The sequence below is a fragment of the Pteropus vampyrus genome, unplaced genomic scaffold, assembly GCF_000151845.1.
Source record: "Pteropus vampyrus isolate Shadow unplaced genomic scaffold, Pvam_2.0 Scaffold454, whole genome shotgun sequence".
Lineage (NCBI taxonomy): Eukaryota > Metazoa > Chordata > Mammalia > Chiroptera > Pteropodidae > Pteropus > Pteropus vampyrus.
In genome coordinates this window covers 121,374-138,817 of record NW_011889235.1, presented here as the reverse complement: position 1 = coordinate 138,817, position 17,444 = coordinate 121,374, and the positions used below count along the sequence as shown (strand labels likewise).

General features: G+C 39.6%; 1 protein-coding gene across 10 annotated transcripts in view; it reads right to left on the bottom strand.

The window, feature by feature from the left end:
- The window catches only part of PLEKHA1 (pleckstrin homology domain containing A1), a 63,974-nt gene that overhangs the window by 6,113 nt on the left and 40,417 nt on the right, over positions 1 to 17,444 (bottom strand). For 7 of the 10 annotated variants that reach the window (XM_011381877.2, XM_023524256.1, XM_011381883.2 and 4 more), the window contains exons 7-11: positions 15,323 to 15,451; positions 10,519 to 10,662; positions 8,953 to 9,021; positions 2,840 to 2,904; positions 2,168 to 2,231 (exon numbers count right to left, since the gene is read on the bottom strand). In XM_011381877.2, coding sequence (XP_011380179.1) covers positions 2,168 to 2,231; positions 2,840 to 2,904; positions 8,953 to 9,021; positions 10,519 to 10,662; positions 15,323 to 15,451 — 471 coding nt within the window. Of the gene's footprint in view, positions 1 to 449; positions 540 to 2,167; positions 2,232 to 2,839; positions 2,905 to 8,952; positions 9,022 to 10,518; positions 10,663 to 15,322; positions 15,452 to 17,444 lie in introns of all 10 variants that reach the window. The other 3 variants (XM_011381885.2, XM_023524259.1, XM_011381887.2) reach the window with 1 other exon arrangement.

Below are 17,444 nucleotides of genomic sequence, written 5' to 3'. Positions count from 1 at the left end.
GATAGATAGATGAAACCCAAAACAAAAACAGGAAAAAAAAAGTTAACTGAAATTACAAAAAGTAAAGAAGAAAATGAAGGGTTCACTAAAGGTGCCTTACACGACTGGGCCACGTCCAATACTAAGAATTAATTGGTCAAGTTATGCCAGATCTAGACTTACTGACCAGTAAGAACTCCTAAAACAAAGGAAGGAGATGTTCATTCCTTAGTTGCCCTGCTTGTGCATTTAAGACAATACAATGCACAGAAAGTTATGTATACATAACACTACAAGGAAGCACCATATTAGAAATGCATTATATTTTGCAAGTCCAATTGGTATGAAAGTCACCATGCAAATAAATCTCAATACAGAAAGAAACCAGAAGGATTAGGGAGACAGAAAGGAAAATAACTGGACAGGATGGAGGAACCCGAGCGTGTCACCCCAGAGAGCAGGAAACATACAGAAGACGCCGAGCGGCCAGGCCCCCGCTGTGCGACGATGGCACCGGACACCGCCTTAATCCAGCTGTGCATCTCTTCGGGGCTGTCGGCCTACGGGACAGAGAGGGCTCGTTCAGTCCACTTTCCCTCAAGATCGGCTCCTGTGGCCGTAAATCCAATGTATGCATTTTGGTAACTAATAGTGTCGACGACAAAATCATTCTAAGGCAATCAATGGTTTCCAAAAAAATTTATAAATCACTTCTTTAAACCAGGCTTTGCTGGGTAAATTATTACACAGAGACGTAAGTTGGGCACTTAACATTTGCAGACCAGACACATCAAAACGTGTCAACATGAACACTTCTGTAGGGAAAACGAGGCGAGGAAGAAGTTAGAGCACTCGTTTTGCTTTTTCGATATTAACTGCTATATTGTCTGTAGTTGCTGCAAGAATACATAATTGCATATAGTAAAAAACCATTTTGGCATCATTTTATATATTATTTTTCTAGAAATAATTTCTAGGAGTGCCATAACCCTAAAAGACATATTTCTTGACAGGATCTTGGCTTCCAATGTGAATTAAAAACCTTACTATGACTTCAATCCAGTTAAATTAGGCCCTAAGAGGGGTATAGAGATATTAGCCTTTACTTCTAGATTCTAGAAGTTCAAAAATTTTAAAGATTTAAGGTAATATTTTTAAACCAACAATATTAACCAATACTTTTTCAAAGGAAAAACTCAAAGTAGGCAAAGGTAAAAAGTACACTTTCATTCGGTGCAAGTCTAGAAACTCATTTGGCAAAATAAAGAGGTTCGAAAAGTTTTGTGCTCTAATAGTTATTCTTGATCTAGAACCTCACCCTAAAGAAGAAATTAAGGCAACTTTACACACAAAAATGTTCATCACCATGTTATTTATCATAGTAAATGCATGAAAACTATGTAAATCAATGATCAGCAACACAGCAGTAGAGAAACAGTTTAACTGTGAAACATTCATACGACAGAGCACGAATGTAATTCCAAAAGGTTTCCTGAGAATTTTTAATGCTGTAGAAAAATGACCATAATTTGTTAAACAAGTAAAATATAACATTATACTTCATATGACCACTTGTTATAAAAATATAAACCTTAAGAAAGGCAGTAAAAAAATAAGAACAGCTGCCTGACGGTGGAATTCTGTGTTTTATAAACCATCCTTTTCTTCATATTTTCCTATATTTTCTAAATTTTCTGCATAAGTATATGTAAGTTTCATAAAACAAAATGTTCTTCTAAAAACTTCAAATTTAATTAATGTAGTAAGTAAAAAGTGTATTTTAAATTTAAATACAGAATGCCTATCTACTTTTAGTGACACTGTTAAGATCTACTGTCTACTTTTATTGCGGGTATTTAAGGCCCCCCCTCTTAGAAAGTTACCAAAAAACGACATAATTAAAATTCCAAAGCATGTGCAAAACTAATCCAAGTTGGAAGTATGCACTTGGCATCTAAGGTAAAGTAGCACTTCCTCCAAATGCTGCACGTTTCTAGTCGACTAACTCAGCAATGAAGATCCTCCCCTGCTGAACATGTGGCAATCTTAAATGTAATGTTTTTTTATTAACTTGGCAAAATATAGTTATCATATTTTTGTTTATTCTCATAAACAACAAGTTCGTTTCACCTCTAAAATTATTAATTTCTTGTTAAGAGGATCTATTATCTCCAAAGAAGTATCTTACCTGCACATAGAAAGTTCGAGACGATGTTACAATTTCAAAGAGGTTGTCCCTCATCATTATGTCACTGTTAACAAAAAAATTCCCAATTGTACTTAAATAGCAATTGTTTGATATTTTTTCTTTCATTTATCTACTCGACACCAAATATGTGTCAATAAAAAAATAAACATCAGAGTTAAAACACTGATATAATTTAACAAACCTGAATCATCTTTTTCAATTCATTTTTGCATTAAATTTTACTTATTTTATGTAGTTATATGTATTTTTTTAGGAAAGGGTCATAAAATAACGTTAAAAGTCAAAGTTTTCAACTGTGAAGAAATCGGTTTGCTCAAAGAAACGCGGGCACAGTTAACATATTTTCTTACAAAGCTCTATTCTGCAGCAACCCTGAAATACTAAAATTACTAATACATCGATTTGTCAAATATGACTAAAGCTGTTCATATTAAAGTTTTTCATTTCCACTATTTCCTAATTTTTAGTTCTCAAACATCTCAACACTTTCATCTGAGGGTTTTAAAAGTTCTTGCATATCCAACTATTCAGAGTTAAAAATAACTAGAAGTCATACAGAAAAATAGCGTCTGTAAGCACGTCAACCAAACTACAGCTCCACTGGGCACTAACACGCAACATGGTAACACACGAGGCAGGGCCAGCACTTACCTCTGCTTGCATTCCTGGACCTTGTGAACCTCCTTAAGTGGTATTACACGGAGAGGTTCCTTTTCCTGACCCCCCACCAAAAAAAACAAATGAACATGTATGAGATATATTCTTAAAATCCTTTTAAGGGTTAGTTGTCTTATTTGGAGATCTATGTGAAAACTATGCTTCTTTCTTGAAGCACATCTAAGACATAATCTACCTTCTTGAACTATCCAGCATCAGAACAGCTGAAATATCATAATCTTGTGCACATTATGGTTTGAAACAAGAAAACTGGCATATAACCCATATTTACATTATTTCTGGCCTTAATGACAGCGTAGCTATGAAAAGCCATTCACTATCAGACCTTTCCCCAAGGAAGCCCTACGCACCAGGAGAGGAACACTTCTGGAATGTTATTTTGATAAAGAAAGCACAGGAGTAGTGAATACCCAGACTTCTTTAAATTCGTCATTTTAAGACTGTTAGTTTTATATGAACACATTATTTTAACAAGCACCATTTATTGAACATTTACTAAGTGCCAAGACATCCCCCAGATTTTAAATATATCTCGTTTAAACTTTCCACAACCCTACAATGCATGCGCTGTTATTCACCTGGGGAAACTGAGGATTAGATATGCTAAAGACCTCACCTAAGGTTACAAACTAGATCAAAGATGTAAATATAAGAGATAAATAGTTCCTAATAGCATAACATTTATACTATACATTCCACAAAACACTATATACTGTATTTCACTGAACAGGATACCATGAGACTAAGACATACCATTACTTTATATAGCAGTAAGAAAAAAATTGAACCATGGCTGATCACTTGTTAAAAAACCACGATTCTTTCAAGTTTTATAAAAGTTTATTTTAAAATAATTTCAGACTGTAAAAGACTTAACAGAAAACCCACACCGTTTTCCAAGATGTTAGTATTTCTCATTTTTTAAAACCATTCTGTCTGTGTACATATATGTGAATATATGTATATGTATTTTTCCTGAAATGTTTGAAGGCAAGTTGTCCATACAATACACCTGTACTACTAAATACTTCAGTGTGTATTTCCTAAAACAAAATGTTGTCTTACATGACCAGGACACAATTATGAAAACCAAAAACTCCACAGGTGATGCGACACCATTATCCAACCTACGCACCGTACTCAGATTTCATTCACTGCCCCACATTTTCAGCAAAAGAAAAACTATGCTTTCTGATGCGGGGTCCAATCCCCAGCCACACCTTCCACTTCACGGTTGTCCCAGTCCCCTTCGCAGGGGACGGCTCTTCGGGTCCTTTTTGGCCCTGCCAGTTTTCAAAAGCCAGGCCAGTCTTTCTGGAGACTGTCCTGCACTTGGGTCTGTCCGGCAGGAAGCCACAGAAGTGAGGTTGGCTCTCCTCGCACGTCACTCAGGGGGCGCATGACAGTGGTCTGTCCCGTTACCAGTGTGTTAACTCTGCTCTCCTGCTGAAGGTCATGTGTGCCAGACTGTACGATCACTTCTCCCCTTTGTCATTCATTATTAACTATCCTGCAGGGACATAGCTGGAGTCTGTGTAATACCCAGTCTCCCGTTGTAATTTTTCCTCTGGTTTTATCAAACACTGAGGATTCTTGCCTAAAACCACCATTACTACAGTGGCTACCAAATGGTGACTTTTCTAACCTCATCAATTCATGGATATACATTGGCCAGAATTTTATTCTGAGAAAATGCTTGTCCTCCATCTACTTATTCATGACTCACTGAACACTGAGTTATAATCCATTATTTATTATGTTGCTCGAATTGTCTCACTTTGGGGCACTGGGAGCCCCTGTGTCCTTCTGACACATGTCCATTGTTCTCTGAGCTACTTCCTTATTTTCTGTCAAAAGCAGATATTCTAGATGGGCTCAGCTTGTACTTTTCCTGCCCCAGCTCTGAAACTGGCCATTTCTCCAAGGGGCCCTTGTGTCACAAAATGGCATGTCCCCCATCTCTTCACTCAGCCATGGCTTCCTCATAATAGATGAGAAGTAATATTTCTGTTAAGTTTTAATTTGTGCTTCTCTAATTATCAATGATGTTAAATATCTTTTTAAATGTTTCGGGACCACCTTAACTTTTTTGTAAATGAACTATTCATATCTTTTGCTCATTTTTCTACCAAATATTTTCTCCTCGAATTTCTCTTTTTAGACTTTGAACCAACCACAAACTTAGGCAAAGGCTGAAAACACAGCACAAGGAACTCATTTTCCTGAACCATTTCAGAGTGAGTTGCTGACCTGGCTCCCACAACCCTGAGCATCTTAGTATTTCCTACAAAGGTGTCCTATTATATTATCACAATACAACCATCAAAATCAGGAAGTGTCACCCAAATGCCTTTTATTAAAGCATAAGAATTCAGTTCAGAATGACACTTGTCTTGGAAGCATGTGAGATCTTGGTTCCCAGCCACTGTCAGTTTAGGTCAAATAAACTCTTATAAAAATTAAAAAAAAAAAAAAGTCGCACTTGTCTTCTCTCTCTTCTTTCCTTTGGTCATTCTTTGCCGTCCACAGTCCCGACTCTGTTGGAGACTGCAGGGCAGTCACTCTGTAGCACGTCCCTCACGTGGGCGCGCCTGCCACTAACTCGCGATTAGAGGCAGGCCATGCACCCAGAAGTGACACTGCATTCTTCCTGTCAGGGGGTAAGTGACTTTAATTCATCTCGTCACTGATGAAGTACGCCGTAACCATCTGACCACCTGACGAAAGCGGTGTCTGCCAGGCTTCTTCACTGCAGAGCGGCTCTTCCCGCTTTGTGCTTAGTGTACGTTTTGCAGACGGACACTCTGAAGCCGTCACCTCTCGTTCTCCATCACACGTACACATGTGTCGCTATTCACTCATTCATTTCTGCCTGTACGGGTTCAGGACTGCTATTTTATTCAATGGGCAATAATCTGTTACCATCGTTACTTAATTTAATCCTCAAAATGCTCCAAATTCGGTGAGGGGGAAATTTTCAAAAGTTGGATTTCGGGTCCTTCTAACATGTCCCTATCGTTCTGCGAGTACTTCTCCTTGGAGGTTGTTTCAAATGATCCTGAATGTCTGACACAAGACATCCCAGGATCATTTTATATTTATTTCTCCTGTCCCAACTCTGAAATCTTGCCTAGGTTTCTTCCCATGGAAAATGGTAATTTTTTCAGGGTCGAGAGCTATATTATATGCATACATATATATATAAGCACATGAATACATTTATATTTGTTTCTACATCTATAGATTGTAAAACTTCACATCAATATTCCCATTCCGATCTAAAAAACAATTTTTTTATATTACTCCTTTCTTCACCAGTGAGTGAGAAGGCTAGTTTTCATTACCCTGAATAAATGTCCTTATTTTACCAGTAAGCACAGATGGGACATTCTCCCATCTCGGCCACCACTGTCTCCCCAGAGTGGATGCTCTCCCCGCTCTCCCCTCTCTACCCCACGCTGGGCGGACCCAGATGGCCTCTAACCTGGCGTGGGCTCGGACCGCCCCCACCTGGCTACTCTAGTTCCTTCTGCTCCTGCCCTCCCCGGCACACACACACGGACACCTACACTGATTCGCCTTACCTAAAAAATTTAGGTCTAAATTAGGATTGATGGGAGGAAGAGGGAAAAATAGATGAGAAAAGATCCCCTCCCCTCAATTTTAAGATTCTTTATATATTAGAGATATTAATGTTTTATCTCTGATACATGCTACAGTTGGGTACTTAAATCTTTTATACTTACTGAAAAAACTTTTGGTTTTTCAGTTGTATACTTAAATCTTTTACTTACTGAAAACATTTTTAAATCTATCTTTTAGAGATATACACACTATAATATTTACAGATGAAATTATATGTCTAGGACTTGCTTCAAAATATGAAAGAACTGGGTGGTGATATAGAAGATAATTATAAAATCTCGGTGACAGCTACATAGAGGTTCAGAATACTATTTAAATTTATATTGGAACTTTTCCATGATCAAAACATTTTGTACTTTAAACGTTAATATCATAAACCATTCTTGAGCATACAGAAAAACAGATAAGCAAAACGAGTCGGTTAAGGTTTCTGAAACTTCATATTCGGATTCCAGCTCTTCTGAATCACTTTTTGATTAGGAGCCATCGACGTCCACGCTGCTCACTCCAGACTATCCTCTGTGCCAAAGAGTGCTGACGAGGCAGCATTTCTTAAGAATGTGTCACCGTGTCCCTGAGACTTCCGTCCGGGCTACCAGCACCTTTTCTGCAGGTTTTGATGCTGGTGTCTTTTGGATCGTCCCCAAAGGTGCTGTGCACATGCCAGCAATGACAGCTATGGCACCGCTGCCCCCTGGCTGCCCCTCCCCTGCCTAACTCGGAGACACCCTAATATTTCAGAAAAGTTAAAATGTTGGGGGGGGCGGAACCTTATCAATCTTAGTAATTGATAAATGTCAATAATTATAAATATATTTAAGTTTTCGATTTTATCTGTTTTCTGAATACTTGACATATTCCTAAATACATATAATTTCCCTATCACCTATGATAGTTCAGTATGCTCTCAGATTTTATAGCATAACGTGAATATACAGGATTTCGAAACTGAATAAATATTTCTATAATAGTCTTTATCTTATCGTAATTACTGCAGGTAACACAGGTATACGTCAATTTCTCTGGCAAACTGGACTCCTGAAGGCCAGAACGTTGCTGCTTTTTATTCCCAGTTCCCAGAACACTGCGCCAGGACCCAAGAGCTCAGCGGACACCTGCTGCATGAACGCCTCTTCCCAAGAGTACTGGTATTCGCTAAAAGCAATGAATCAACCTGCAAACAAAAGCACGCACGCTGCCTTCTCAGACACCAAGGCTGGTGTTTTTTGAACCAAGTAACTAGTACTTCCAGCTGAGGTTCCTAGAATTTGAAGTCTGAGAAGAATCCCACGCTAAAATGGCTATTCTTCCTATACTATGCCACTGTTCATTCATTCAAAAGCACTTATTATCTACCAAATACCGGAAGCTGTGTTCATAAAAGGGTACGTAAGAACATCTTTGCTCTCAGGAAGCTCGTGTAGTTGACTGGTAAAGACAATCACGCAGTTACAAAATAGTGTGAAATACGACAGCAGTGGGCATCAGGTACCACGGCGTGTAAAACGAAGGTATTTAATCCAGGCCCCAAAGCTTCCCAGAACAGACACCTGAGATGATTCTTCCAGTATACTTTTCCTGTTCCCTAGAACTTCATTGTCCCACACAGCAGCCACTAGCTATGTGCAACTATTTAAATTAACGAATATTAAATACAATCAGTTTTAATCTTAAAATTAAAGGTCTGTTTCCTTAGTCCCACAGACATCTTTCCAGTGCTCAACAGCCACATGCAGTCCGCAGACCTGGCCACTCAGATACAGGACACTTCCGTCAGTGCAGAAAGCTCGACTGGACAGTGCTGTTCCGGTGCCTTCCTTCAAATAAGTATATGGTTCCCCTGAAAGGTCCCGTAAAACAAGAAGAGGCAGGACAGACGTGTGAGGTATAGAACTGCATTTAGTTTACCCAAAAACCTACTGCAGAACTCAGGTCACATGACAAGAATATTTTAAATAAGGATGTTACTCAAAAAAATGTAAGAAGGAATTTCGATCTTTGATTCTACCTTCAGATAGGACAAAAACATCTCATATAAAGAAACTTAAAAGTCAATCTGACAGGAAAAGAAAATGTGATGAGGGGGCAGGGAAGAGAAGGCAGAAATACATGGGGTTAAATGTTGACTTTGAGAGACTTAATTCCATCACCTCCTCCAGTGTCCCTTTAAGAAAATTTGTAGACTGAGGGGCTGATATTCTTAATTCCTTCAAGGTGGAATGTCTTTGAAGATATGATTTTTTTTTTTTTAATTTAAGATATATTTAACAAAAATACCATTAACAAGCATCGCAACAAAAACTGAATTGTATGTACCTCTCAAAACCAGAATTTAATTATTGAAAAAAGAGAAAACAGGACAAAAATATATTTTCCATACTTTACCACAGTGTAACACTTCTCAAACATTTTAAAGCAACATTTAAGACACGGCAACATACCAGTTCAGACTTGAAGTAGCCTATTGTGTTTTCATCCAATTGAAAATATCTTCTTTTCCAGTTTTTCATCTACCAGAGAGGAACACAGACATAAGACTTCTAAGAATGCCAGATGTTAAGAACCACTTAATTATTCTGCCATGAGCCCACACCCAGAAATGTCAAGCACTGGAAAACCTCGCCGCCCCGTGAGCGAGGAGATTAATGGTTGCTGCTCCGGCCTTGAATTCCTAATTCAACTTTGGGGACTGGCTTTCAGTTTTTATTATACAATTTTATAATGTAGTTTCATATTTTTAATGTTCTAAAAATTAAAAAAAAAAGAAAAAGCACTTCCCCATCCTCCCCATACCCAACCTCCACAAAATAAATGCTCTGAAGAGTTCAACAGCAAGAACAGGAAATGTTATTAAACCACATCAAGTTTCTCTATCTGTAAAATGCACAAATCTTTCTATAGGTACTTTATACTTAAGTAGCAAAGCAATAGAAATTTAATATTAAAGTGAACCTACTTTGCACAAACATTTTTTGTCAGAGAAATATAGTTTTTGTGGAAGCATTTCAGTATTTCTAAAGGTTGATATTTTAGCCCTAAGAGTAAAACAGAAAGAAAGGAACGTCTCCTTGAAAACTCTGCCACACAAGAGAGTCACGGCCTGATGAGACGGCTGCCTTTACCTGTAGACACGGCAGAAGGAGAAGCCTCCAGCCCCCGCCCCCCGCCCCTTCGTTTACCTTCACCTGAAGGTCAGACAATTAGGAAGGAACTTCCCCTCGGCTGACCTAAGCTAACAAGAAGTGGTGTCTAAAGTCAGACAGAACTGCCAGGAGAGTTTTAGTATTTCTTGACTCACAGAATTTTCTTTTTCAAACTTTAATGTACATTTTCTCATAAAATTCTAAAGATTTAGTTCACATAGAAAGAATGGCTTAGAAAGGCACTTCGGGACCTCAGAAGTACTGGTAGATTCGCTTGCTACAGGTCTGCATCACGGAACTGGCTGTGTGAGAATAACCCACGGCAGCTCTTAGCAAGGACCAGGTGCTGTGCTAAGTGCTCTCACATTGACGCTTTTCAAAACCACCTCTCAATGGCAGGTTTCAGAATATGATTTTCCTTCAAAAGAAACTGAGAGGCTGAGAGACTAAGTAAGTAGCCCAAGGTCACAGAGCTTTCAGCTGTCAGCCCCACACCAAATCAAGTGTTGGGCTGACTTCCGCCCCCTGTCCCCCGCCCCCCTGACATCCTCTTCCCTGTCACCTCCCTGCTAGAGTGCTTTCCCTGGCCCACTACCAAGGGCAGGGGGCGGAGATCGATAGAAAAACTTTCTGGAAAAATTAAACTGTTAGGAAAGCTCATTTAAAACTGAATGTCAGTGGTAGTCAGCATTAATCTCCTAGCCGCTCACAGACCAAGAAAATAATAGCACGGAGTTAGGAACACAGAATAACTCTCGCTCCATCTCTCAGCTCCCCCGACAAGCTGACCCCTCACTTACCTGGGTATGGAGACTGTGCTAACACTTACTGTCATTACCACACACACGCTGTTAAGCTACTCACCACTGCTCCCTGTTTCACACAATACCCAGCTTTGATAACTGCACTATCTGAAGGTAGTTTAGAAGTAAAGTAAGGAAGATGGCTTTGCGATCGTTTCAAATTGTTTCTGTCAGTACTTTCGGTGCATTCATTTACTTCTTCTTTCTAAAATGAAGCAAAATAAATTCTGTTCTTGCTTGTTTAGATTCAAAGCATATTTATACTTCATGCTGTTCATTATTCTAGTACAAAATCTTAAACCCTATCTTCGTTCAGTTAGGAACATAGATTTGGAAGTGAAAAGTTTTCTAATTATTTTGAGATACTTAATCATAACTTACGTATTATTGATAAAACCAAAGATTTCTATTTCTCTTGTTCAATAAAAGTCCTGCCACCAGTGCTTTTTTTCTGTGTGTGAGGGTTTAAACTATTATTTTGAAATAATGATATAGATTCACAGAAAGTGATAATAAAAGATGCACAGGAGGTCCATATATCCTTCAACTGGTCCCCCCAAACAGGGAAACTGTGGAACTGCCGTACATTATCAAAACCGAAACACTACGCAACCATATTTGGATTTTGCCAGTTTTACGTGAACTCATTTCTCTCCGTGTGTATGTGTCATTCTATGCTATTTTATCACATGCAGATTTGTGGAACTACCACCACCAATGCACAGAAGTGTTCATCACCAAGAGGCTCCCTGGGTACCCCTTTTGAGCCCCTATCCACAAGCCCTAGGCAGTTGGAGAATATAACATAAATGGAATCATATAATAGGGGACTTTATGAGATTGGCTTTTTTCAGTCAACGTAATTCTCTGAAGGTTCACCCAGGTTGTTCCTTGCTTCGGATGCTCACTCCCTCTTACTGCTCAGCGGGTGCCATGCTTTGGTGCCCCACTGGCTGTCCACCCGTTAAAGGGCACTCGAGCTGTTTGCAGCTTTGGCTATGAGGAACAAGCCTGCTATGCATGTGCGTGTATGGGTTTGCTGTGATCATTGATTCTTCATTTCTCTAAAATGAATGCCCAGTGTAAATGCTGGGTCACATATTAATTGCAGGTTGATTTTTATAAAAATCTGCCAAACCCTTTTTTAAAGTGGCTGTGCTATATTTTACATGCCCACCAGCAATGTACGAGTGATTCTGTTTCTCCTCATCCTAGTCAACATTTATCATTAATTTTTAGTTGAGTCACTCCAATAGGTGTGTAGGGATACCTCACTGTGGCTTTCATTTGCATTTGCCTACTGGCTAATGATGAACATCCTTTCCAGCGCACATTTACCATTTGTGTATCTTTTAACTTTAACTAAAATCTCTGTTCAGTCGTTTTGCCTATTTTCTAACTGAATTGTGTTAGTGCTGAGTTTTGATAGATGCGAGTGCTTTGCTAGGTGTGTGGATTGAAAATATTTTCTCTCAACGTCGAGCTTTTCTTCTCATCCGGTTAACAGGGTCTTACAAGAGCGAACATTTTTAATATTGGCAAAGTCAAATTTACCAATTTTTTCCTTTTACGAATAGTGCTTCTGATATCAAGTCTCAAAACGCTTCACCTGGTACTAGATCCTGAAGGTTTTCCCCTTTGCTCTTTTCTAAAAACACTGTAGTTTTATTTTTATTTTTTTACGTGTAAGTCCAGTGCTTTAAAAAAACTAACTATACTCAGGTTTTCATGTTTCCCAAAGCACTAGTTTCTTGTTTATTTATAACATATTAAAGTGATAATCTAGAACACCACATATCACCAAAGGTATGTTTTTAAGAATGCCTAAATTTCAAGAGAAAAACTAAATATTCAAATCATAACTTGAGGAATTCTCAACCTGCTCTACACTTAGACAGGTCAACAGCACTAATCGTTATGTGCTTAACTTTGTAATCCTAGCACTTAAGTACATGCTAATCCAATAGTTACCGAATAAATTAACCATGCAAATGAGATTTAGTCAACATTTTCTTGATACCATGTCATCTAAATACTTTTATAAGTAAATACTACTTCATCATTAAATAAACTACATTGAAAAATGACAGCAATAAAATTCTTTGGGATCTTTAACATGATGCCCACTACAGAATCTTAGAACTTACTGAGTAATCTATACCAAAATCAAAATGGAATCTTAATTCTGTACAAAATTAAAACAACCAGATATAAATAATGAAAATAGCCTAATACGACTATAAATAAATTGTCTTAGAATCACGTATATCCACACAAGACAAGAGAGGCAAAAGCAGCGTAGTCTAGCTGTATCTCAACAAGAAGTCTTACAGGTTAAAATCATTACTTTAAAAAAGTAAACACACACACACACACAAAATCCTAGATTATTTCTTAGTGAACTCTGATGATAAATGTAACCTCTCCCTAAAGCATGGAGTTTTTACTCAGTATAATCCTTTGCCTGGCATACAGAAAGCACTCAATAATAATTTTTTTTTCCTCACTCAGAATGGTGGGAGGAAAGGGTTGGGAGTGAAAGGCTTCCCAGCCTAAGTGGCATGGTAAGACTGAGGTGTGGGCCCCCTAAGTGGCATGGTAAGACTGAGGTGTGGCCCCCCTAAGTGGCATGGTAAGACTGAGGTGTGGCCCCCCTAAGTGGCATGGTAAGACTGAGGTGTGGCCTCCCCTAAGTGGCATGGTAAGACTGAGGTGTGGCCCCCCCAAGTATTTAATGTAGTAGGAAATCTCTTTCTGCTAATCACTCCCCGCTGACAAAAGTCCTGAAAATTATGGTGCATAATACGATTGGGTTGTAAAGGTTTATAGAGTGTCAAAAGTTTATAAAGGTTTATAAAGTATCTGTGTACCTTTTAAACCTTTAAAAAGTAATGAAAATGTCCAACGCTGGCAATACCAATTAATTACTTGAAAATATTCGGTTTCTCCACTGCTGGTAATTTAATTTACCTTACAAACTCATTCGATAGTAACATAAAAAATTTAAACTCATACAAAGGTTTTAATTTCATCATAAGTTTTTAAAATAAATTTGTATTTTTCATAATACCCAAATATGATTTAATTTAGCATAACAGTACTTTTGGGATAGAATTGAGTCAAAATTCCAGTCCTTTCTTTAGCTCATCTAGGCCAGGTTGTTGAAAAACAGGCTTAAAAAAATACACATATTAACAAACACTTTTGACTCAGCTATTTTATTTCTAGGAGTTTATCCTTTACAAAAGACTGTTTATGTCCCTAAAGCTCATGCTACAAGAATATTCATCACAGTATTTATGATATAATAGAAAAAATATATGTTTGTCTCCGCCCCGGTTCCTGGCACAGAGCTCCTAAAACCCTTGCAATTTCCTCAATAATAACAGCACGAGGAGCATCTTTTGTTCTAATATTTGGTGTTCGATCTCGGTTCCTGACACAGAGTTCCTAAATCCCTTGGGACTGCCTGGGTGAGAGCAGTGTCCTTTGTCCTAATGAGGTGACTGTTAGTGGGCTAATGGATAGCTCCTGGATCCGGGCTCATCACCAGAAAGACCAAGCCATAACTAGAAGCATGGCATTTTCAACCCATTCCCCATTCTCCAGAGGGGTGAGGGGCTGGAAGTGGAGTGAGTGATCGATCGTGCCTATGGGAGGATACGGGGTTCAGGGTTCGGACAGCTTCGGGGCTGGTGAACTTGTGGGGGTGCGGGGAGAGTGCTGTGCCCAGACAGGGCCCGGAAAGGCCGCACGCCTCCCGCGCATCTTGCCCAACACGTCTCTTCCATCTGGAAGTTCATCTGCGCCCTTTATCATACCCTCTTGACATAAACCGTAAACGACAAGTCAACTGTCTTCCTGAAGTCTGCAAGCCGCTTTAGCAAAGGAACCGACCCCCAAGGAAGGGGGTTGTGGGAACCTCCCGCTTACAGCCATTGGTCAGAAGTGCAGGTGATGACAACTTGGACCTGAGACCTGCGACCGGCACCTGAGGGGGAGGGAGGGATTCCTGTGGGACTGAGCCCTTAACCTGTGGGGTCCGGGGAGATAGTGTCAGAATTCAGTTAAATTGTAGGGCACGCAGCTGGTGCCACAGAATGGCATGGTGTGGGGGGAACCCACACATCTGGTAAGTGTTGTGAGCGGGACAGTGGTGTGAGAAACACAGGAGAGGGTGGGTTTCTCCTAATCACGTCGTTTATTTTAAGAAAAGAAAAAAGAAAGAACTGTCCAACAGAAGATTTGCAAACTGTGGTAAATTTGTGGCAAAATAATACACAGTCATAAAAATGAGGCAAAATAATCTTCAATGACTTAAAAAACGTTTGCGACGTTAGTGAAAAAAGCTGTTTCCCAAGTACAGCTGACCCTGAACGACGCCGGAGTCAGAGCATCCGAATCGTAGCTGCCCCTCAGATCCGCGGGGAGTCGATTCCAGGGCCCCCAGACCCCAAAACCCATGGTGCTCAGGTCCCCGATATAAAACGATACGCCCTCTGCGTGCGAGGACTCCAACCGCAGAGCGTAACCGGTACAGGTATTTACTGAAAAAATCTGAGTATAAATGGACCCGTGCAGTTCGAACCCGAATTATTCAGGGTTCAACTGAATGTCCGCTTCCGGGGCCACAAGTTCACAGAAGAAGGCTCAGGGAAAGCATGAGAAGTGTCAGGTGTTGTTTATCCGTGATCTTCCAATTTTTTACAATAAACACTTTTGAAATAAGAAACAAATGTAACTTTTTTTGTCTTAATTGACTATTATGTTAATTTGATGAAGATGTACTGCTTTAGTTTTATTAACAATACAGAAATCAGTCATTAAATCATTAAATCATCACACAAAGCAGAATTAATTTGTACCTGAGTTGGAGTGATGATGGGTACACCGCCAACAATATCAGTTCTGTAAGACACTTGCTTCTTCGAACCACACTCACCTTGGCGACTCACGTTCTCAGAATGAGGCTGTGAGTCTGACTGCTTTGGTACCTAAAATAACAAGTCAACGTGAATGGTTTTGCAACCTGCATTTCACACGATATACCCTCTTTTATCACAGCATTTCCAACTAACGGTCTATTTCTATGTAAGAAACATATATGAAAATTGATAGTGGATGTCTCTGCTCCCCTTTAAGTTCTCACCCTAATTCTTCTGTTACGGTAATGCTTTATAACGCGGCCATCCTCTACGGAGTGCTCACCAGGGCAGGTACATTTTCTCATTTAATCCTCCTACCAAACCCTGTGCACGGAGCGCCAGCCCCACTGTAGTCTTAGGAAAACAGCCACAGAGGCCTGGGGCAGCAGGCTTGGCTCCTGGCTGTACTACATTCCAGCTAAGTTTGTGTGACCCTCTTCCACACGCAAGCACTGTATCACCCCGTTTATCAGGGCTTAGCACTCCTGCGCTGTTACCTCTGCCTTCCCTCCATCCCTACCCATGATTCTGAAACATCCCTGAGGACAGGGATCACGGCATGGTCCTTATTACTGGCTTCGGGACAGTCCATCACTGAAAACGTACTGAGTAAATGGTGAAAGACCAACTCAATGGATGAATCCAACATCAGCAGGAAAAAAGAATAAAATATTTAATATAAATTACAAGTTAAAATGTTCAAAATAACTTAAAGCTTAATAGGAATTTTAGAAAGGAATTCCAATACTTATATCAGTGATAAATCACAAGTATGGACAAATATGACTGGGGCAGCAGCGGAATTTCATATAGTAACACCTCACTAAAGTAGAATCAAAGACATTGAAAAGGTTTAACATTTATTTTCATTTCTCTTATGTGGCCTAATCAGGAAATAAGGTACTTGGTGAATCATTATTTCTGCCAAGAGACTGTTTCATGTAGTCTATATTTCAATTATAAATTTTTAAGGCTTTGAATAAAATGTAATACAATATGTTCAGCACCAATTATGATATTGAACATGACATTTAATCTCTCTCCAATGATTAGAAGGGCATTTGAGGATCTTGCGGGCTTTCAGAAACATAACAAACGCTACCCACAAGCACAGGAGAAGTGGTGTAAAAACGTTTAATTTAAAATTAAATAACCTGTCGTACAGCTAATCCCTGTCAACAGGGCACTGCACAGCTACAGGTAACATAAAACCACCCGCACTGCATTCAAAGACTCAAATATGACTTCAAAGCAGCACAGTTTCTCAAGTGTTAGTGTCACCCAGGACCATTATTAAAAACTTCCGATTCCCAGGTTCCATACCCAGAAATTCTGATTCAATACACCTACAGTGCAGCTGACAACACTGTGCTTTCAGCAGGATCACCAGGCATTTTTGATGTAGGTGTTTCGTGAACCACACTGCTAGAAACACTGCTCCAAAGGCTGCGCTCTCTCATGATCCTAGTCCCACCGGGTCTGTGGGAAAGCAGGTGTACGAGGGCATCTGCAGACAGGCTTTACAAAGAAGCTTTTTGCAAAATACTGGGCAAACACAGACTGTGTGTGTATGAGAAACACTGAGCTGCAGTAGATCCCAATCCACATAAATATAATTTACGGACATAAATAACTTGTCTCTTGGGTGACTTCTGAAACTTCCTCTCATCTGCTGTACCTCGTGTCCCTCCCTAGAGATGCTTCCTGTCAAGGCTTTCTCCCAGGCCTCGAGCCACCCTCCCCCATCTCAGCATTATTTACAGGACAATGCCAGGGACTGGCAGAAACAAAAGAGAGCGAGAGACAGGACAGGAAGGGAAGAGAAACTCATCCTGAGGGGGGTGCCTCCTGAGTCCCACCAAGAGTTTTTTCTAAGAGGCTGCACGTTTTGGAGTGCTTTTAAAAGGCAGTACCACAATGGACAGATTTTACTTGACAAGATTCACATGAATACATGAAAGCAGAAGGGCTACAAAGCACACAACACCCAGAAACAATTCGCTGCGGAGGCACACAGTGCTTCCTAATGAAGAGCAGCCTGTGTTTAAATTACTTCGACAGA